A 22,444-nucleotide genomic window follows, 5' to 3' on the forward strand; every position below is an offset into this window, starting at 1 on the left:
ATGAACTTTGGATATAAATATCTAATTGGCTGCATGGGTGATTACTGATGGTGGTTAGTAGAGAATCCTAGAGTCTTACAGCTCAGAAACAGACCCTTTGGTCCAATTAGTCCATGTTTCCAAACTAAACTACTCCCACTTGCCTGCTTTTGGCCCATAACCCTCCAAACATTTCCTGTTCATGAACTTTCTCTGGCAGTTCATTCCACACACGAACCGTTCTCTGTGTGGAAAAGTTGCACCTTGTGTCCTTGTTAAAAGTTTCTTCTCTCACCTGAAAAATATGTCTGAGTTTTGGACTCCCTCTCCCTAAGTAAAAAAACCCTTGCTATTCGCCTTATCTATGCCCCTCATGATTTTGTAAACCCCTGTAAGGTCACCCCTCAACCTCCCATGCTGCAGTGGAAAAAGTCCCAGCCTACTTTTCTAACTTGAACCCTCCATTCCTGGCAATATCTGGTAAACCTTTTCTGAACACTCTCCAATTTAATGATATCCTTTCTAGAGCAGGTCAACCAGAACTGCGCACAGTAGACCAAAAGAGGCCTCACTAACAGCTCTAATAAGTAGTTAGTACATTAATGGGAATCAGTAAAACTCTATTAGGAAATCTTGCTCTGACTCTTGGCACTAAAGTAATCAAGTTTATTTGACATACTTAATTTTGATATCAGCCACACTGCATCCAATGTAGTCTTGAGTTCTTTCCACTGAAAGACTGGGACTGATTGATTAACTATGCTAACTTAATATGTCTTTTTCCTGTGTTCTTGTTGGTGGTATCTGTACATAAACGGTTCTGAAGAGAGAGCCTGATCACTTTCGTTTTCATACAGCTCACAAACGTCATCAGTTCTGAAAATTGAGACACAAAAGATCTCAGTGTTTCAATGGTGGTGAGAAAAATTGTTCAGTTCAGCAAACACTTCTGGATTTTCTTTTTTAATTCTCACTGGTCTGCTAGGGGCAGATGGCCAGGATAATCTCTTTTATGCACACAAGGCATTTGCATTGGAACATGAAGCTGTAGCCTAGAGGTAGGCAGAACTATTCAGCTTCCCTCAAGCCTGCTGAATAGCAACAGGTGGTCACTCAACCACTGAGCCCATTGCATAGGATCAGGAGGAGGCCATTCGGCCCTCGAGTCTGTTATACAGGAGCAACAAGTTAAACTGATCAGTAACTCTCTTCTGTCTGCCTGTGATTAATGTACCTTATGAATTAATTATAAATTGACCTCCATCTTAAGCTTCAGATGGTCCTGCCTAACCTCAACAGCTTTTTGTTTGTCAGGGAAACAGGGAAGAGATGGTTGTGGCTGTTGGAGGTTAGTCATCATAGCTCCGGGACATCTCTGCAGGAGTTCCCCAGGTTTAATGTCCAAGGTCCAACCATCTTCAGCTGCTTCATCAATGACCTTCCCTCCATTGTAAAGTCAGAACTGGGGTTGTTCACTGGTGCTGATTCATTGCTCATTCATGATGTCTTGGGTATGAATGCAGCAAGGCCTGGACAATGTGAGAGTTTGGGCTAGCATGTGACAATGAACATTTGTGCCACACGGGAGCCAGGCAATGACCATCCTAGGCAAAAGAGAATCTAACCATCATCCCTTGTCATTCAATACCATTGCTGTATCTGAATACACTTGGTAATAATTAACATCCTGGCATTTACAATTGACCAGAAATGGAACTGAAGCATATGAAAAATCCTTTACACACAGTGAGTAGTTAGAGTATAGAATGTACTGCCAGCCAGGTTCAGCTGAAACATTCAAGAGGGCACTGGACGATCATTTGGATAGAAATAACATGTAAGGATATGGGGAGATTGACACGAGATAATGATGCTCATTTGAAGAATGTGCAAACACAATGAGCCAAATGGCCTCCTCCTGCACCATGACAATTCTTAGATCCTGTGTGTTCCTTATTCTTCAGGGCATTTTGGGGAGATAGAGTGCCTTCTGCTTTAGCTAGGTCCTTGGTAGGAAGGCTTGTGGGTGACCTTCTTAGGCTGTTGGCAATTGAAGCCCTCAAGGCATTTACTGTCTACTTAAAGGTCTTTTCCTGTTACTTGTGGGTTTCCAAATGAGGATATCTCATTCACAAGCACTTAGTGCCTGGCATCAGAAAGTGAGTGTCTTACTGAGAGCTAACACCTACTTTCGCTGCTGAACCCATTGCGAATCCTACCATCACTCGACTATGCCTGGGCAGTGCTTGCCCTCTCATGGATATATTACCAACAGAGACCACTGTCTTTTTGATGGTGCAGTATGAGCTGTCTACCTCTAATTGACTATGGGCAGGTGGGACCTTTGCTCCTGGGGTCCTTGGTCCAAGGGAAAATCTGTTGCTGCTCACCAGGTAAGTGCCCACTTAGCAACTTTTGTATTGGGCCTTCCCAAAAAGCTCTCCAGCCATTGTCTCCATTAAATTCCACCCAAAGTATTGATTAAGAAGCACACTCATACCCTACCCTTCCAGACACAAGTTACCTGTTTGGAAATTTCAGGACAAAACTTGGCTGAATAAAGCCTGCAGGGGGACTTGAACCTCTGAGTGACAATTAAAGAAGAAACACAATGTCTGATCTGTTGCATGACAGTGAATCCCCTTCTATACTACGTGTCTATTACATTATATTCAATCCCAGGAGTGCCTAATTGACAGTCCTTGCCTAATGTGTGATGTACCTGCCCTGGTGTGTCTGATGGTAACATCTGGAGGAAGTGTTACATTGCATCTAACCCATAGTGCTGTGGGAATGACACTGATAGAATGGTAATAGGGGCCATGAATTTGATTGGTTTGTTTATAGTTGGGGAGTGGTGTTGGAGTCCAAACCCAATGCAACAAGCCAGTGTATTCGGTGTTCTTGCTTGTTACATCAGAAGTAGGGACAGGAGGAGGCCATTCAGCCTATTGACCCTGCCCTGCATCCAATATGACCTACCTCAACACTAATTTCCTGCACCATCCACACATCCTTTACTGTCAAGAAAATTAATGAAATATGTCCAATAAACAAGGATGATTGATGATTTATTTTCTTGCAGGTGCACTGGTGGATCAAGGTGTGTTTGAAGATCTGACACGGGAGCACCTTCCCCTCCTCTACGAGTGGATGCAGGAGCTGGGTGTCATCAGCACCATCTCTCTCTCCTGGTTCCTGACGCTGTTCCTCAGCGTCATGCCATTTGAAAGCGCCGTGGTAGTGGTTGACTGCTTTTTCTATGAGGGCATCAAAGTTATCTTCCAGGTGTCTCTTGCTGTATTGGAGGCCAACATGGAGAAGCTGCTGAATTGTTCTGACGAGGGAGAAGCCATGACCATTCTTGGCAGGTGATTAACTGACCAACACCATCCGTGTTTGGCCAAATCCAAACTCGGTCATGTTCCACCCTGGAAGAATTGTCAGACTTTGGTAGATTCTTAGTGCAGCAGATCATTTTGTCCAGGTCTTTGAAAAAGCTATCCAGTTAATCCTACTTCCCTTTCATTGCGCTGTAAATATATCGTTTTCAAGTATCTATCCAATTCCCTTTTGAATATCATTATTGTATCTGCTTCCACTGCCATCAACTTCCTCATGAATGATGCACTCTACATCACAAGATCAAACCTGACTGTTAGATTTTTGAATTTCATATCATTTATTATTGAGATGGACTAGGTAGTTCAGGGAGAGCACTGCATCTGACCTGGAAGTGTTTGATGGGAACAGCGTATAAGGAGCTTTACTGTGTATCTAAAGTGCTGTCCCCACCCCAGCAGTATTTGACCGGGACAGTGTAAAGAGAAATAACTCTGTATCTAACCTCCTACTTTACCTGTCCTGGGAATGTTTTATAGGAACAGTGTAGAGGCAGTTTCATTTTCAATTTAAAAGAGAGAATTTTATTCTGTGTCTGGTCCATGTGCTATACCTGTCCTTGGGAGTGTTTGATGGGGACAGTGTCGAGGAGTTTTACTTTAAAAGAGGGAGTTTTCAGTTTAAAAGAGTAAAGGGAGCGTTGTACCTAGCCCAATGTTATCCTTGTCCTGGAGATGTTGAAGGAGCTTCAGTATCAGTTTAAAAGAATTTATCTCTGTGCTGTACCTGTCCTGGGAGTGTTTGATTGGGACAGTGTGGAGGGAGCTTTACTCCATGTATAACCCCATGCTGCATCTGTCTTGGAAGTGTTTGATGGGGACAGTGTAGAGGAAGTTTTATTCTATATCTAACTCCATATTGTAGCTGCGTTGGGGATATTTGATGGGGACAGTGCAGAAAGCTTTATTCTTTAAACTTAATGCTGAAACTAGCTGCTCGAATTTACAAATTATTCTGTCCCTAAGTTCTAACCTAGAGTATACAGTTTGCTGTAAAATGCTGTCAAAGTTTGGTTCTTGTACCTGTGCATTAATTGTCCCTTGAATTTTTTTTAACCTAATTCAGGTACCTGGACAATGTTTGCAACAAGCAGTGTACATCACAGCCAATCCCACATCTACATGCTTTGCTCACCAGTGGTGATGATCTTCCACAACAAATAGACATCTTTGAACTGATTAAATCATCGTATGAGGTCAGTCCTTAATCAAAAGATCCCATCATATTTAAATTGTTTACTTTGGGACTGATCTCTTGAAGATAATGACTTGTTCTGCAAAAAAAACTTTAACAGGCCAGTTGACAGAGGCTGGCCAACAACTTCATCTCCTGCCTTTCACTGGGCTCTCTCCATCCTCTAGTCCGTGATGTATATTTTCTTTAAACTGACCTGACAACACTGATCCCTGAAATTAATGGGATCTTGCTATGCCTGTGTAGGCATGTTGGAGCAGAAATTGTACTCACTGCTGTCCTTGCTTTTGAGCCCTCCACCATCAACCCCATTTGATATTGGCATTTAAAGAGTTGTTGTGCGTGGAATGGTGAGGGAGTCTTGCTGGAGACACCAAAGGATTCAATGTCAGCTCTTGGAAATCTTACTCCAACTGGCAGTGACCTCAGAAGAGGTGTGTTTTTGAATAGTTATGGGAGCAGAATTATCAGGTGAGGTCAACTCTTTCAGGAGCTAATCTTTTTTTGTCTATATTTAGAAATTTGGGTCAATCAGAGCGGATGTGATCGAGCAGATGCGATTCAAACAGCGACTGAAGGTCATACAGACACTGGAGGACACAGCCAAGCGGAGCGTGGTAAGGGAAAATAGTTCTTCCACCATCGTGAAAACAAGTAGTTCATCTCACCATTCCACTGTCACAAAAAAGGCTGTTGGAGGATTAGAGCATTTTGTTTGATTCATTCATGTGGTGTGAGGGTCGCTGGTAAAACCAACATTTGAAACTGAAGATCAAGCCTCACGGTGCAGTAAAAATGCAATTCCGCAAACAATGGAAGGTTTGCTGTTGCTTCCTCTGTCTGCCATGTGCTAGTCTGACTCCATGTTTGATCCATCAGTTCTTTTTGAGAGGTACCGTGAATTGGATGTGAGAGCAGTGTTTGTTTATTTTCCCCTACCTCTCTCGTGGTTCCTTTATTCTTTCTCTGAGGTTGGTGACGTTCACCAATTCCACACAGGCCAGTGGAACAAGCTTGGGGATGTTGTTCAGTTCTGTGTCCGTGCATGTGCACCCGATGCTGCATTCTGGTCTGGGCAATTTGGTAGAAGCACATTCTTATTATTCTGTTAAAGGAAGCCATTTGATCCACCTTTTTATGTAGACCCCAGTCCACTTCTCCATGCCTGTAGTTCTGTAAGTTTATTTCCCTCGAATGTTCATCTAATTCTCTTGAGATCATTCATTGTTTATGAGGATGATAGAAGCAGGGAAAACAAGTTCCAGACTGGATACTACATTAAAAGAAAAAGGTCTTTCTCGCATCACTCCTGCTTCTCTTTGCCCAAACCCTTAAGTGTATGTTCCCAGTCCAAATACCATCAGTTATTGGGAACATTTCTTTGTCTGCCTTTTTCAAAGTGTGTCCTATTCTTCTAGACCTCCATCAAATCTCCTCTAGTCTCAACCTCTCTTGCTGCAAGTGGATATAGCTTCTCCAACATAACTTTTGTAGTTAAACTCCCTCATCCTTCAAGCTGTACTGATAAACCTCCTCTGTACCCTCAAAGCTCATTGAATCCTTAATAAATTGCAGTGACCAGAACTGAAAATAGTAGTCTAGTTGGAGCCTAACTAGTGCTGTACTGAGGTTCAGCTAAAATCTCTGCTCATGTACTCAATGCCTCTTTGTAGGAAGTCAAGATTCCAACTGTGCTTCTGTTATGATCTCCCACCTTTGAAGACAAATCTACCTGAACCTTTGGTTCTCTATCCCTGCACACACACTGCTATTATGGAATTATTATATCTCCCTTTCCCAACGACCCAAGATGCATCACCTCACACTGTGTTAAATTCTATCTCCCATTTGTTTGCCCTTCTGCTATCCATTCCAAGTCCTATGGTATAATTTTTAATATGTCTGTCATGCCTTTAAGTTTGACATCAGCAAATTTCAAATTGTGTACCACCTTCATTTTTATTCCTGGTTTCAATTTAATGTATTTATGAAGTCAGAATTATCATTGACAGAAATAGAACATTACAGGCTGGTCATTATGGCCTGATTTTAAAATTGCTCTGCTAAGAGCTACCAAGGAGAAATAACCAATATACTTGTGCTTATTTATGGAGCATCTTGCATCATCTCTGGCTGTAAAACTCTCAAACATCCAATGTAGTACTTTTGATGTTAACATTGTAATGCAGGAAACACAGCAGCCAATTTACACTCTGATTAATTATTTACAAAATAGCTCCAACAAACAGCAATATTATAATGATCACTGAATCCTGTCTCTATTAGTGATATTGGTTTGGAAGTAAATATTGACTGGGATATGGGTCCCTCCCCCAACTTATTCTAGGCTGCTGAATAAGCTTCTGTTTAATGTGTCATCCTTCTTTTCAACTCCCAAAGGTGCAACCACCTCTCAGTACTGAGTGAATGGGGAGTCAGCCTGGATATTGTGCTTAGGTTTCTGAAACGGATTTGATTCCATATTCCTTACATTTTGGGGTGCAGTTTAAGGTTTCACTTCAGGCCCAAGTCAACTTCAATAATTGGTTGAGTCTCAGAGGGCCAATCTAAATGTTTACGAGCTCTGATTAGTTACAAAAATATTTTTTCACAGTTGTAAAGAACATATTAAATCTTTCATAACAATCGAAAGGAAAAACTTAATTAAAAACATTTTTCAACCTCTCAATTTTGTTGACTGAAATTCTGTTTTCAGTTTTCCTTGTGCATAAAGTCACTAAGAATCAGACCTTTAATTTTTTACTACTTTTCAAGAATCGGACCTTATTAACTCTTGCTTTTTACTATCCTTGTGCACAATTACAGACACCCTGAACTCTAACTGACTTTTTGGTGCATGGACAGTTCGTAGTCAGTCTTAGATTGGGTGGTAGTATCTGTCCAATTCCTGATTGCTTTTTCCAGAAGTGATGGTCAACTTGTGACATCATTTCCCACTGTTTTCTGAATTTGTTCTTCAATATGACAATGGCTTTGCAAGATCATCCCTTTTGTAATGACTTGTTCCCCATAACTTTCAAGCTCCTTAAACATTTGCCAAAATAAAGTGACGCCAGTGAACTCATTTATATGTCTGAGTATGGAGTGTTCTGTCCTCGTAGTTTATCATCAACACAAATTTTCCAGTTATAGAGTCATAAGTTACAGAGATGTACGGCATGGAAACAGACCCTTCGGTCCAACTTGTCCATGCTGACCAAAATATCCTAAGTAAGTAAAACCAAGAGAACTGCAGGTGCTGTAATCAGAAACAAAAACCGAAGTTGCTGGAAAAGTTCAGCAGGTCTGGTAGCATCTGTGAAGAGAGATCAGAGGTTAATGTTTTGGTCCACTGACTCTTTCTCAGAACCTTCTGAGGCAGGGTCACCAGACCCAAAATGTTAACCTCTGATTTCTCTTCACAGAAGCTGCCAGATCTGCTGAACTTTTCCAGCAATTTCTGTTTTTATCCTAAATAAATCTAGTTCCATTTGCCAGTTTTTGGCCCATATCCCTCTAAACCCTTCCTATTCATTTACCCATCTAGATGCCTTTTAAATGTTGTAATTGTACCAGCCTCCAACACTTCCCCGGCAGCTCATTCCATACGCATACCACCCTCTGCATGAAAGAATTGCCCCTTAGATCCTTCTTAAATCTTTCCCCTCTCACCTTAATCCTGTGACCTCTAGTTTTGGACTCCCCCACCTTGGGGGAAAAGACCTTGTCTATTTACCCTATCCATGCCACTCATGATTTTATAAGGTCACTGCTCAGCCTCCGACATTCCAGGGAAAACAGCCCAGTCTAATCAGCCTCTCCCTATAGCTCAAACCCTCCAACTCTGGCAACATCCTCACAAGTTTAATAACATCCTTCTGATAGGAAGGAGACCAGAATTACATGCAGTATTCCTGTAGTGATCTAACCAATGTCTTGTGCAGCCTGAACATGACCTCCCAACCCTGTACTCAATGCTCTGTCCAATAAAGATAAATGTACCAAACATCTTCCTCACTATCTACCTGCGACTCCACTTTTAAGGAGCTATGAACCTGCACTCCAAGGCCTCTTTGTTCAGCAAAATTTCCCAGGAACTTACCCATTAAGTGTATAAGTCCTGCGGAAACAGACCCTTCAGTCCAACGCATCCATGTCGACCAGATATCCTAACCTAATCAAGTCCCTTTTGCCAGCACTTGGCCCATATCGCTCTAAATCCTTCCAGATGCCTCCACCACTTCCTCTGGCAGCTCACTTCATACGTGCACAACCCTCTGTGTGAAAACGTTGCCCCTTAGGTCTCTTTTATATCTTTCCTGTCTCACCCTACTCCTTTGCCCCCTCGTTTTGGACTCCCCCACCTCAGGGTAAAGACTTTGTTTATTTATCTTATCCATGCCCCTCATGATTTTATAAACCTCTATAAGGTTACCCCTCAGCCTCTGGTGCTCCAGGGAAAACAGCTCCAGCCTATTCAGCCTCTCCCTATAGCTCAAATCCTCCAACCCTGGCAACATCCTTATAAATCTTTTCTGAACCCTTTCAATCAGATGCAGCTGAATGAACACAGTTATAATACAGTCAACATTCTGCATTTGCTTTTCATGTAGATTCTCCTCTGAGTGAGACTGAGTTACAAGAACAATAGTTTGCAAGAACATTTTGATCTTGGGTGAAACTTGTGCACACCACTGTGCAAAATTGTTGTGATCTTTCGCTGTCAATTTTTCTTTATCTCCCACATGACTGTTTGTTTTTTTTCCAGGTGCGTGCTATCCTGACGGAAACTGCCTTCAGTATCGAGGAACTGGAGGAGCTTTATTTACTGTTCAAGGTCAGTGGATGTGCAACGCGATAAATCAATCACAGATTACACTGTGAAATTTAAACTTTATAAAGTGCTGGTTGGGTCTTGTTTGGAGTATAGCAAACAATCCTGGGTAACCCACTACTGGAAAGCTCTAAAGAGTATGGAGAGAGTAGCAAGTTACTTATTGGAGATGCTTTAAATTAATTTGCAGGTTGTGTTTGTCACTGGTTAGACCAGCTTTCATTGTCCATCCCTGGTTCACCTTGGGAAGATGGTGGTGAGCTACTTTCTTGAACTGTGCATGTGAGGGGTGAGGGATTAGAAGGCCCACGATGCTGTCACGAAGGGAGCTTTGGGAACAGGAATAAGGAGTCGGCCCTTTTATTTCAGTGTGCCTTTTCCACCATCCATTGAGATTATGGTTGAGCTGTGACCTAACTCCATATATCTGCTTTGCTCCGTATCCTTTAGTACAAATAGATGTTCAGTCGAGTTGTTTGTTGGCAGTCAGTAAGAATGTGCACCTATTGTGCCTGTTTCATTGTAACAAAATAACAACAACATTCTCTGGCTCATTCCTCAGAGCTATGCCTTGACTAATCGGAGTAAACTCTGGCCACTGAAAGCAAACGTGCAGGTGCAGCAAGCAGTTAGAAAGATGTGGAGGAGCAAGGAAGTCTTACTGCAGCTTTACAGGACTCAATGAGACCGTACCAACAGGATTGTGTACAGTTTTTGGTGTCCCTTACCTAAGATAAGATTTACTTGCCAGCGAGGGTGTACAGCTAAGGTCCACTAGACTCATTCCTGGGATGGCAGGTTTGTTGGATGAGGAGAGATTAGAGTTTAGAAGATGAGGGAGGATCTCATTGTCACAGGCCTGAACAGACTAGGTGCAGGGTTGGCTTTTGTTCCCTGGCTGGGTGGTGGTAGGGGTGTTTGGGGTGGTTACAGAATAGGGGGGGGTCACAGTGGCTGGATAAAACGCAGGCTATTTTGGACAGATGAGGAGAACTTGCTTCACTGGCGAACGTGAGGAATACTTTACCACAAAATGCTGTGAAGGCCAAGTTACTGAATATGTGTCAGATTGAAAAGGATTTCTAGAGGCTAAAGCTGTCAAGCAGTATGGGGTGAGAGTTGGGAATATGACATTGAGATGGAGAATCAGCCATAAACATATGGGGTGAGCTTAATGGACTCCATAATCTGTTCCTCCTGGTTTGTGTTTCTAATCTGCATGGTTTAAATTTAAACAAAGATTGGCAGTTAACTGTCAGTCATCATCAAACTGGTACATTCTACATGGCAACATCTCTACCAATTGCAAATAAATAAAACACTTTTATTCTTACTTCTCCTTTGCATTGGTATTCTTGCGAATATCCTGATGAGTCACAAGATAAAAAGTTCTTTTAAACATAAATTTAGATATGGGAAGATGGAGATTTAGCACACTTCTGTGTCTCCTCTTCACCGAGAACTCCATGGGTCCAGCAACACTTGCCTTTCAGAATCTCATCATTGTCTGCAAATCCCATGACCCTCCCCCTCCCCCTCCCAACTCTGTAATCTACTCCAGCCCCTGATACTACTACTCCAATTCTTGCATACCCCCAACTTTAATTACAACAGAATTGGCCGACACATCTTCAGCTGTCTAAGTCCCAAGGCTTGTTTTTTTAAAAAAACTTTATTCCTCTTTGACTGCCCCTTCTCCTTCAAGGTGCTCCATTACAAAAACTTAGCCAAAGAGAGAGTTTTTAAATTACCATCCCTAAATTACAATCCTGTGACGCCAGTGTTAATTTTACTATCTGCTCCTGTGAAGCATCTTGGGATGTTTCTCATTGTTAAAACCACTATATAAAAATATCCATGGTTTTTTCCTTTCCCCCCTCAGGCCAAACACTTGATGAGCTGTTACTGGGGTGGGAGCAGCAGTGCAGCAGAGAGACATGACCTCAGCCAGCCTTACCTGGAGCAGTATCGCATTGATTCAGAGCAGTTCAAGGAGCTGTTTGTGGTGCTATCACCATGGACCTGTGGTCCACATTCTCAGGTCCTCGCTGGGCGCATGTTCCGCCTCTTGGATCAAAACAGGGACTCGCTTATCAGCTTTAAGGAATTTGTCACCGGGCTGAGTAAGTGTTCATTTTCCTCTCCTAAAGGTGTCTCTGGGAATAATCCCACAGAAACATCAAACAGTGCCTGATAACTCATTGACTGGATGTTCTTTTTGATGCTAGTCTAGAACTAGGGGCTTTCAATATCAGGTTAAGATTTAAACATTTAGGACTGAAATGGAAAATGTTCTCACTTGGGAAGGTTAGGAGTCTTTGGAATTCTCTACCTGACAACAGGGCTGCAGAAGGTCAATTGGTGAATCAATTCAAGTCTGAGATTTGTGGAAACTGAGGAATCAACAGATACAAGGGCAGGGCAGGAAGTGATCTTCAAAATCGAAAAACAGGCTTGTGTATGACCTACTCCTGCTCTGCATTCCTATGAGTTTGGTGAATGTCAGCTGACATGGAGGCGGAGGGAGACCCCAATGCAATCAATCTATTAGGTAAGGGGTAAGCGTGTATCCTGTTACTGAAGTGTCAGCCATGGTTCAGAGGGTAACACAATTGCCTCTGAGTCAGTAGTTTATGGGTTCAAGGCGCAATCTAAACGTTTGAGTGTCTATCAGAGTATTAGCCTCCCAGTGACAATACTGAATGAAGATTTCACTGTTCAGGTGTTTTCTTTGAACTGAAATGTTTAACAATGTCCCTGTCTGTCCTGTGGGAGTGAAATATCCCACAGATCTAATCAAAGAAGGGCAGGGGAGTTCTCTGTGATGTCTTGGCTGTATTTATCTCTCCACCAACATCGCTGTTTAGGTGGTTGTGGGGATAGGGAAAATTACAAAATGGGTAGAGACAAGAACATGACATTTGCCAATGGGGATGAGACTTTTAAAGCGGGCATTCTTGAAGAGGAGACAGCTCCTATCACTGTATCGATATGAACATTTTAGAAACAAAACGAACTGTCAGAAGGTTATTGTGTTTTTGGTGCTGATATTGGCTCAAATCCAACCTCAATTGTCAGGCTCATATGAATTGGAACTTAACACAAGTTAATTTGGGGATGTGGGTGTCACTGGCAATTTTGTGTGTATGTATGATTCCATGAGTATGACTGTCAGGCTGTTTTTTAACGAGTCTGTGAGACTGCGTTCCCAATTTTGGTACTCATCCCAGATATTAATAAGGAGAACTTTACAGGTCATTAGTCACATCTGTTCTAATGAAAGGTCTTGAACTGAAACGTTCAGCTCTCCCTGTCTGGCCTTCCTTGAATTCCTGGGGCATTTAGCATCTTGGCTCAAGTGTCCTTATGTCATGGCCAAACTCAGGGATTTGAGTTTGTTACCTGACTCTGGCCTACATTAATGATCTAAGCATTGAGCCAAATGCAATAGATTCCTGCTGTAACTCAGCTCAACTGACACATCTTGTAGTAGAGGCTGAATCTGGTTGGTAGAGTTCAGTAGCAGCTCAAGCCTATCCAAGGAAAAGAACCTTTCATTTCTATAGCAACTGTTCACAGTCTCACGATGTCCCAAAGACTGGACATAGCTGTACAGCTGATGGAACAATTATGAAATGTCCTTGTGCTAGAAACCCTAGCTGTCAATTAGCACACAATGAACTCCCAGAATGGTCAGGTGATCTGTTTTACTGATGTTGGTGAGAAATGGATATTAGCCAATCCAGAGGATTCCTCTGAAATTCTCCAAAATAAAGCTTGTGTCGTTTCTTTTTTTTCCACATTTATCCGAGGCAGGAGGTGTACAGCTCTGCTTAATGTCAGATTGAAAATGCGACATATCTGACAGTGTTGCACTCTGTCAGCACTGCACCCTAGTCTCATCCAAGATTTTATGCTCAAACACTCAGAAACAAAAACAGAAATTGCTGGAAAAGCTCAGCAGGTCTGCCGGCAACTGTGGAGAGAAATCAGAGTTAATGTTTTGGGTTGAGTGATCCTTCCTCAGAACCCTCAGAGTTGACTGCAATTGAAATGTGAGAGGATGGGTGATTGAAAGTCATGTTTCATGTAACTTGGATTTTATTTGCTAGGCGGAATGTACCATGGGGACCTTGTGGAGAAGCTGAAACTGTTGTACAGATTACACCTGCCACCAGGTAAGATCACGAGCAATAAACTTTTTCATGCATGCTTCTTCCCTACTCACCTTTGATTTATCAGTTGCAAGGCTGTATTTTCCCACTGTAGTCCGTTCCCCTCTGGAATGTGCTAGATTCCACACGCACTTAATTTTTATACATGAGGGAGGCGATGGCCTAGTGGTATTATCACTATACTATTAATCCGGAGACCCAGGTAATGTTCTAGGAACCTGCGTTCAAATCCTGCAATGACAGCTGATGGAATGTGAATTCAATAAAAAAAATGTACTTAAAAGTCTAATGATAACCATGAAATCATTGATCATCAGGGAAAAAAACCCAGGTTCACTAATATCCTTTAAGGAAAGAAACTGCCATCCTTAGTTAGTCTGGCTTACGTGCAACTCCAGATTCACAAAAATGTGGTTGAGTCTCTAACGCCATCTGGGAGTTTAAGGACGGACAATGAATGCTGGCCTAGCTAGTGATGCCTTTATCCTGTGAATGAATGGAAAATAATATCCCTGGTCAGTGAATGCAAGACAGATTGTTGACTGTAAAATGCACCCACAACTCAGTTAGATCCCATCTGTGTCTAGATTAGAGTGGTGTTGGAAAAACACAGCAGGTCAGGAATGATGAAGGGCTTTTGCTCGAAACGTTGATTTTCCTGCTCCTCGGATGCTGTCTGACCTGCTGTGCTTTTTCAGCACCACTCTAATCTAGACTCTGATTTCCAGTATCTGCAATCCTCACTTTTGCCTAGATCCCATCTGATCCCAGTTTGGAAATATGGGCTAGTGATCAGGAAAAGCATTGGTAGAACACTTGTCCTCAAACTCCTGAGTAAGCTTTAGCTGCATCTCAGCTAAGATAGGAAAGTACTGGGAGTGAATCCAGAATGAACCTGTGTGGCTCAGTCCTATTTTGTGGAAAGAACTCAAACAGAGGTTTACCACTGAGAATCTCATGAATAAAAAAAAATTCTGCAAATTGTGAAATACATTGCGATTCAGTTGGAGTGGTGAAGATGGGGGAAGATTAGAATCAGAATTGCTTTCTTAATAATCTCCAATAAAGGGGACTCTGATCAATATGGGACTGCAGTCACATACTTCTTAGTTTTCCCCTTGTTGCAGTTAGGGAAGGAATTTTCAGAATTATTTAGACCATGTGGTTAAATGTGTCATTTTATAAAAACCTGGAGCTCTGTGGTGCAACTCTTTGCTGCGTGGGATCTTTATGTACAGTTGTGACTCGGTTTCGATGTCCCCATTTGTTTTGCAGCTCTTTGGCCAGAGGAGGAACCAGCGCTGGAAGCTGCTCAATACTTCACTGAAGATCCCTTGGCTGATGTGTCTCATGGTATGTGTGCAGAGTTCTTCCTTTGGTTGTACTTTTCACGAATCCTATGTTTCATTTTTCCCTGAGGGATTAACTGCAAACAAGTGGTTAGAATTTTACAACACAGAAAGAGACCATTCAGCTTATGAGACTGTGTCTGAATTCTGGTTGGATTTGTCAAATTTAGTACCGCATCCCCAACTTTTGCCCCTGCAGCTCTATAGTCGTCTTCTAGAATGTGTCTGGTTACCTCTTTAAAAATTCCTACTCATTATATTTCCACTCTTTCTGTGGATGCTATTCACATTGTAGCAACTCTTTCTTTCAGGCTTCATTATGACAAAAAGTGGAAGATCTCTAAAAGTGCAACATTGTTTGCCATGTAACTGTTTAAAAAAACACCTTCCATGAGAACATACCTTTGACTTATAGTTTCTGCTCAGGATTTAGTGTAATGCATTATATCTATACTTAACTGTTGGAGTTCTGGGAAAGCTCCAGTATCAAATACAGATTCTGCCCTTAACTTATACTTGTGCAAGTCTGGTGGTAGAATCATTGGAACAGGAGGAAACCATTTATGCATCCTGTTCCACGGTTCGATCAGATCGTGACCTGATTCATGTCCCAAGTCTACTTACCCTGTTCCACTTTATATATCCTTTTATCCAGGAATAAAGCCAGCAATCTCAATCTGAAAATCTCTGATGACCCCGATCGCCTGCAGCTATTTGGGGGAGGGAGTTCCAAACTACTTTTGCCTTTGATGTAAAAGCATGCTTACTGATTTCACTCTCTCATACTCCAACTCTAATGTTTAAGACTCTGTCCCTTTGTTTTGTGTTCCCTCAACAGAGGAAATAGTTTCTCTCTCTAGGTACCTTGCTGGATCCCACTATCATTTTAATGACATTGATCAGATAATCCTCAACCATCGGAACTCTTAAGAAAAATGAATCAACTTCTCTTGCACAATTTACTGTTTAATAGTGAAGCAATGCTTCCTACATTCTGTCCCTTTTGAGGCCTTGGATTTCTCAGTACCTTTTGAGTCATTAAAATGCTTTCAATTCTGTGCCAACACTCGAACTGGAGAGAGCTACTTCTATAGGAGTAGGAGTTGGTTTACAGGGACTATAATATGAATTGGAGATGTCTCAGTGTTGAGTTCCTCTGACCCAATTTCGGTTAAATACGTTATCTGCAGTAATGAGATGGTTAAAGGAAGCACTTGAAACTTATTGAACAGGGAAGGACTATAATTTTGTTTTCAAGAAAAAAAGAGCTCTATATAGAAAACGTTTTCTTTTATCTGTGAGATATTTTAATATGGATCAAAAAATTGGAATCCTAGGATCTTAAAGCACAAACCTGGCCATTCAGCCCATTACTCAATGCTAATTTTTTGAAAGAACTATCCAATGAGACTCTTTCCCATCTTCAGTGTTATTCTTATTTTGCATTTGATTTTCTAATTATTATAGGCACAATTGTCATTCAGATTCTGAGTGAACTTTACTCCTTTTTAAAAGGGTAATGATGATGGAACAGTAGCTCGTTTCAGACGGTGGGAATTGGTGACGATATATAGTATTGTGTAAGAGGTATGCTTCAGCTGCACATTTTCTTTAAAGGTTTGGATTTTGGAGTAGGTATAAGTTGGAGCTATTGCTGCTCTCTGCTCATTAAAGAGTAAATACTCCAAAGGCTTCCAGTGACTGCAAGTATGCAGTTAAATGGGATAATCAGGATGCTCCTTGTAACAATATCCTGCTGAGGGACTCCACAATGAAAGGTGTGACAGAAGGTGAAATAGCTATCCAGGTAATAGAGACCCACTAAACTGCCAAGGAAAACTTCAGCTGATTCATTCCAGTGTATTGAAATTTTCAATGTTATAATGAGTCTTAACCATTGCTAAACATCAACTCTGCCCCTGAGAATTAACTTAAATGTGCAGTCTTCTTCCTTGAAGTTGTAATTATTGTTTGAGTTTGAGGACAAAGCAGGATTACCAGAATGTTAGCGCAGCAGGTGTGCGATAGGAATGCCAGGAAAAAGGCGGTTTGCAATCTAAAAAGGATTCAAAGGATTGGATTTAGAATCATAGAGATGTGCAGCACGGAAACAGACCCTTCCATCCAACTCGTCCATGCCGACCAGATATCCCAACGCAATCTAGTCCCATCTGCCAGCACCCGGCCCATATCCCTCCAAACCCTTATTCATATCTCCATCCAGATGCCTTTAGATTAGACTTACAGTGTGGAAACAGGCCCTTCGCCGAAGCGCGACCCACCCATACCCCTACATTTACCCCTTACCTAACACTACGGGCAATTTAACATGGCCAATTCACCTGACCCGCACATCTTTGTGACTGTGGGAGGAAACCGGAGCACCCGGAGGAAACCCACGCAGACACGGGGAGAACGTGCAAACTCCACACAGTCAGTCGCCTGAGTCGGGAATTGAACCCGGGTCTACAGGCGCTGTGAGGCAGCAGTGCTAACCACTGTGCCACCGTGCCGCCCCCTTTTAAATGTTGCAGTTGTACCAGCCTCCACCACTTCCTCTGGCAGCTCATTCCATACACGTACCACCCTCTGCGTGAAAAGTTGCCCCTTTGGTCTCTTTTATATCTTTTCCCTTTCACCCTAAACCTATGCCCTCTAATTCTGGACTCCCCGACCACAGGGAAAATACTTTGTCTATTTATCCTATCCATGCCCCTCATAATTTTATTAGCCTCTATAAGGTCACCTCTCAGCCTCCGACGCTCCAGGGAAAACAGCCCTAACCTATTCAATCTCTCCATATAGCTCAAATCCTCCAACTCTGGCAACATCCTTGTAAATCTTTTCTGAACCCTTTCAAGTTTCTGATAGGAAGGAGACCAGAATTGTACATAATATTCCAAAGTGGCCTAACCAATGTCCTGTACAGCTGCAACATGACCTCCCAACTCCTGTACTCAATACTCTGACCAATAAAGGAAAGCATACCAAAACCACCTTCACTATCACATCTACCAGCGACTCCACTTTCAAGGAACTGTGAACCTGCACTCCAAGGTGTCTTTGCTCAGCAACATTCCCTAGGACCTTACCATTAAGTGTATAAGTCCTGCTCAGGTCTGCTTTCCCAAAATGCAGCACCTCACACTAATTATCTAAATTAAACTCCATCTGCTATTTCTCAGCCCATTGGCCCATCTGGTCAAGATCCTGTTGTAATCTGAGGTAACGTTCTTTGCTGTTCACTACACCTCCAATTTTGGTGTCATCAGCAAACTTACTAACTGTACCTCCTATGCAAACATCCAAATCATTTATATGAATGATGAAAAGTAGTGGACCCAGCAGCAGTCCTTGTGGCACTCCACTGGTCACAGACCTCCAGTCTGAAAAACAACCCTCCACCACCACCCTCTGTCTTCTACCTTTGAGCCAGTTCTGTATCCAAATAACGAGTTCTCCCTGTATTCCATGAGATCTAACCTTGCTAACCAGTCTCCCATGGGAAACCTTGTCGAATGCCTTCCTGAAGTCCATATAGATCACATCTACCATTCTGCCCTCATCAATCCTTTTTTTTTTAACTTCTTCAAAAAACTCAATCAAGTTTGTGAGACATGATTTCCCATGCATAAAACCATGTTGACTATCCCTAACCAGTTCTTGCCTTTCCAAATACATGTACATCCTGTCCCTCAGGATTCCCTCCATCAACTTGCCCACCACCGACATCGAACTCACTGGTCTATAGTTCCCCGGCTTGTCCTTACCATCTTTCTTAAACAGTGGCACCACGTTTGCCAACCTCCAGTCTTCCGGCACCTCACCTTTGACTATTGGTGATCCAAATATCTCAGTAAGAGGCCCAGCAATCACTTCCCACAGAGTTCTAGGGTACACCTGATCAGATTCGGGGGATTTATCCACTTTTATGCATTTCAAGACGTCCAGCACTTCCTCCTCTATAATATGGACATTTTTTGAAATAAATGAAAGAAGAATTGTTTTTCAAACTTTCCCTGTTGCCTGTGCATTTGTGAATGGTGCGTGAGAATGCAGTGGCTGTTTCATGAAGTGTACTAGATAATGTTAAGACTCTTGATTCTGTCCTCCATTACTGTTTGGTGTAAAAGCTGCCTGTCGCTTGTCTCTAAATGGCTCACCTCTAGTCTCTTTTCCTCTCTCTTTCACAATACAGCGACATACCTTTTGTCAGACATGGATTTCCTCCTCAGCCATGGGGCATCAGGTTTGTGAACACAAGGATGCTGTGTCAGTCCTGCACTTTTATTTCTTTTTAACTTTCCGACCTTTTAGGCAATAAAACACAGAAGCAGAAGTAGGCCATCCACCGTGTTGAATGTTCTTCCCATGCTATCTTGTAGATCGTGCTTTTATTTGCCTCAGTGAGTCACCTGCTGGAGTGTTGAAAACTTAAGCAGTTTTAATTCATGGAATGCCTTTGTTAAAGGGGTAACACTTACATAATGCCTTTCACATCCTCAATGTCACATTGTGCTTCACAACCAACAAATGACTGTTCCCTACTGTAGTCTAGTCACACATGACACCCAATTTTCACACGGCAAGAGAAATGAGAGTGGTGATATTTTGGTGATACTTTGGAGTCGTATTAGTGCAAAAGCAAGCTCCTTCTGTTATGTAACACAAGTAATTTTTGATCATTTTTCCTTGGCCGATTAATGCTGAAGATTAATTAACTTCAGCTCTGCATTGTGAGAGCAGATTTTAATGTGAACATATGAATTTGAAGCAGCATTAGTCTACTTGGCTTCTGCAGTCTACCCCACACCCAATCAGACCAAGATTGGATGGGAATGAAATGTTTTTGTAGTGTTAGTTGAAAGAGAATTGTTTAGCTGTGAAGGGGCAAAGGGATTTGGGTGTCCTTGCACTAAAAGCTAATGGATACAACAAATCTAAAAGGAGTATTGGCCTTTTATCTCAATGGAGCTAGGATAAAGAAGGGAGAAAGTGATACTTCAGTTTTACAAGATCCTTAATGAGAACCCAGCTGCAGTCCTATTCAAATATGGACACTGCATCTCAGGAATGCTGCACTGGCCTTGGGAAGTTCAGAGGGTGTCAGGCTTAAAAGGTTAAATTAGTTGGATAGGTTATGTTATGAAAGTGTGTAATTACGTCTTCTCGAATAAGACAGCCTTAACGTTAATGAGAGAAGCCCAGGAAAGGATAGCCAAGTTTGGGATGTGGATGGCTGAATAATAGAGCAAGGAGGTGAGGGATATGCAAGAGGCTAAAACTGCAGGAACGTAGAAATCTCTGGTCAGACAGATGGAGAATGTTAGAAGGAGAGAGTAGTTGAGGCAGTGGAGGGATTCATACACAGGAGAAGTTTAAAAACCAATGTAGATTGTCAAGCACATGGGTGACCGTCACCAGGAATTCATGCAGGGATGTAAACAAAGATAAGCTGGTGTAAATTGAGTAGAGCTTGTCACCTGAAGATGCAGAGACTGACATATCAGTATAACAGATTCCTGCATTCCTCCCCCTCCCCAGAAAAAACAGGAAAAACAGGGATTCGGGTAGCCAGGAACAGAGCTTCACCTTGAATGGGAGTTCTACATCGTAAATGTCAACTTGTCTTCCTTTCCATCCTGACCTGGAGACTGATGGGTGCCGTACTGGGCAGTATGCTTTTGCAGACCTGACTCAGGGCTCATATGTGCGAAAGTGGGTACTACAGATGCTGGAGATTAGAGTGTGGTGCTGGAAAAGCAGAGCAGGTCAGGCAGCATCCGAGGAGCAGGAAAATCGATGTTTTGAGCAAAAGCCCTTCATCAGGAATGAACTTTGGATTTTTCATGAAACGTCGACTTTCCTGCTCCTCGGGTGCTGTCTGACCTGCTGTGCTTTTCCAGCACTACTCGGGACTTATCTGTGACAAACTGCCATCTGCTGACCAAACATGTAGAAATTGCTGGGGAAACACAGCAGGAATGCCAGCATCCATGGAGAGAAAGCAGTCAGCCTTTTGAGCCCAGTGACCCAGAAACCCAGGCTGAGTTTCTCCAGCCATTTATGTTTTTGTTTCAGATCTTCAATTCTTTGTTTTATTTAAGACAGGCATTTTGTCCTGTCACTGACAGGCAATCCAGTGAATGCTGTGTCCTGTGAGCCAGACTGAGCTACTGATATCACTCGCATTCCCATCACCAAGACCACCTACTTCCAGCTCCATCCTAGAATGCTGAAGGGCTGATGAACATGGGTCATTTTTCCCTGGTGCAGTGATCCCATTCATCCCACTCCCTATTCTTTACCTTTCAAATAAATCAATGCTATATTTCAAATTGCCTTTACAGTTTGCCTCTATTATTTTGCAAATTATGTTTAAATCTTGTTACTTATCCCTTCTGCCACCATAAAGGGCAGCACGGTGGCTCAGTGGTTAGCACTGTTGCCTTATAGTGCTAGAGACCTGAGTTCGATTCCTCGTGGAACTGTCTGTGTGGAGTTTGCACATTCTCCATGTGTCTCTGTGGGTTACCTCTGGGTGCTCCAGTTTTCTCCCACAATCCAAATGATGTGCAGGTCAGTTAAATTGGTCTTGCTAAATTGTCCATAGTGTTAGGTGCACTATTCAGGGGTAAATATAGGGTAGGGGAATGAGTCTGGGTGGGTTGCTCTTCAGAGGGTTGATGTGGACTTGTTGGGCCGAAAGGCCTGTTCCCACACTGTAGAGAATCTAATCATAAGTAGGTTGTTCTTATTTATCAAAACACTCTCAGTTTGAACATTTTTTTCAAAATCCTCTTAATCAGCTCTGTCTCTGAACCCTGTTTCAATTCTGAGAAGGATCTTTTGCAGCTCCTTTGGGGCTTTCACGTCCTTTCTAAAGGGTAGTGCCCAGAATTAAACAGCTTTCCACCTTAGCCAGTAACTTATTCTGTATTACTTGGCTCTGTCCCTGTCGATTCTCCTGCTCTTTGGATGCTGCCTGACCTGCTGCGCTTTTCCAGCAACACATTTTCAATTCTGTCCCTGCCTTGGCTCATGTGTTGCTGAAACCCTTATCTGTGCCCTTGTTACTTTGATTATTCTAATGGTCTCCTGGCCAGTTTCCCGCTCTGCACCTCCATGAGGTTGCACTTGCCCTAATTGCCTGTTGCCAATGGCTTAATTTACTTTGAGACCCAGCCACCTGTCACCACCAAGGATTGTTCTCCTCCATTTGCTTTTAATTTGGGACCACCTTGCTTTAAAACTCCCATCTTAAAACTATTAGAATCCCTCCACATCCTCACCACCACCCACTAGCCACCCTTTCCATTTCTAACTTCCTCCAGCCTCACAACAAACCAGCGAACCATGCTTCACCTTGGGTTGTGTCCTCAGCTGCCAGGGTTCTAAGCTTTGGAATTTTTCCTCCTTATCTCCTTGAGGGTAGTCAATCTCGGGAATTATTGATTGCGGGGAGCTATTGAGGATGAGTTGTTAAGTATATTCAAAGCTCGAGATAAAAT

General features: G+C 42.4%; 1 protein-coding gene across 3 annotated transcripts in view; it reads left to right on the forward strand.

Moving 5' to 3' along the window:
* LOC132823480 (TBC1 domain family member 9B-like) overlaps positions 1-22,444 on the forward strand; it is a 64,130-nt gene that overhangs the window by 26,267 nt on the left and 15,419 nt on the right. For 2 of the 3 annotated variants that reach the window (XM_060837393.1, XM_060837394.1), the window contains exons 12-18: positions 3,065-3,350; positions 4,447-4,576; positions 5,094-5,192; positions 9,344-9,412; positions 11,292-11,532; positions 13,522-13,587; positions 14,860-14,937. In XM_060837393.1, coding sequence (XP_060693376.1) covers positions 3,065-3,350; positions 4,447-4,576; positions 5,094-5,192; positions 9,344-9,412; positions 11,292-11,532; positions 13,522-13,587; positions 14,860-14,937 — 969 coding nt within the window. Of the gene's footprint in view, positions 1-3,064; positions 3,351-4,446; positions 4,577-5,093; positions 5,193-9,343; positions 9,413-11,291; positions 11,533-13,521; positions 13,588-14,859; positions 14,938-19,131; positions 19,183-22,444 lie in introns of all 3 variants that reach the window. The other variant, XM_060837392.1, reaches the window with a different exon arrangement.

The sequence above is a fragment of the Hemiscyllium ocellatum genome, chromosome 16 (assembly GCF_020745735.1).
Source record: "Hemiscyllium ocellatum isolate sHemOce1 chromosome 16, sHemOce1.pat.X.cur, whole genome shotgun sequence".
In the NCBI taxonomy this organism is placed as follows: domain Eukaryota; kingdom Metazoa; phylum Chordata; class Chondrichthyes; order Orectolobiformes; family Hemiscylliidae; genus Hemiscyllium; species Hemiscyllium ocellatum.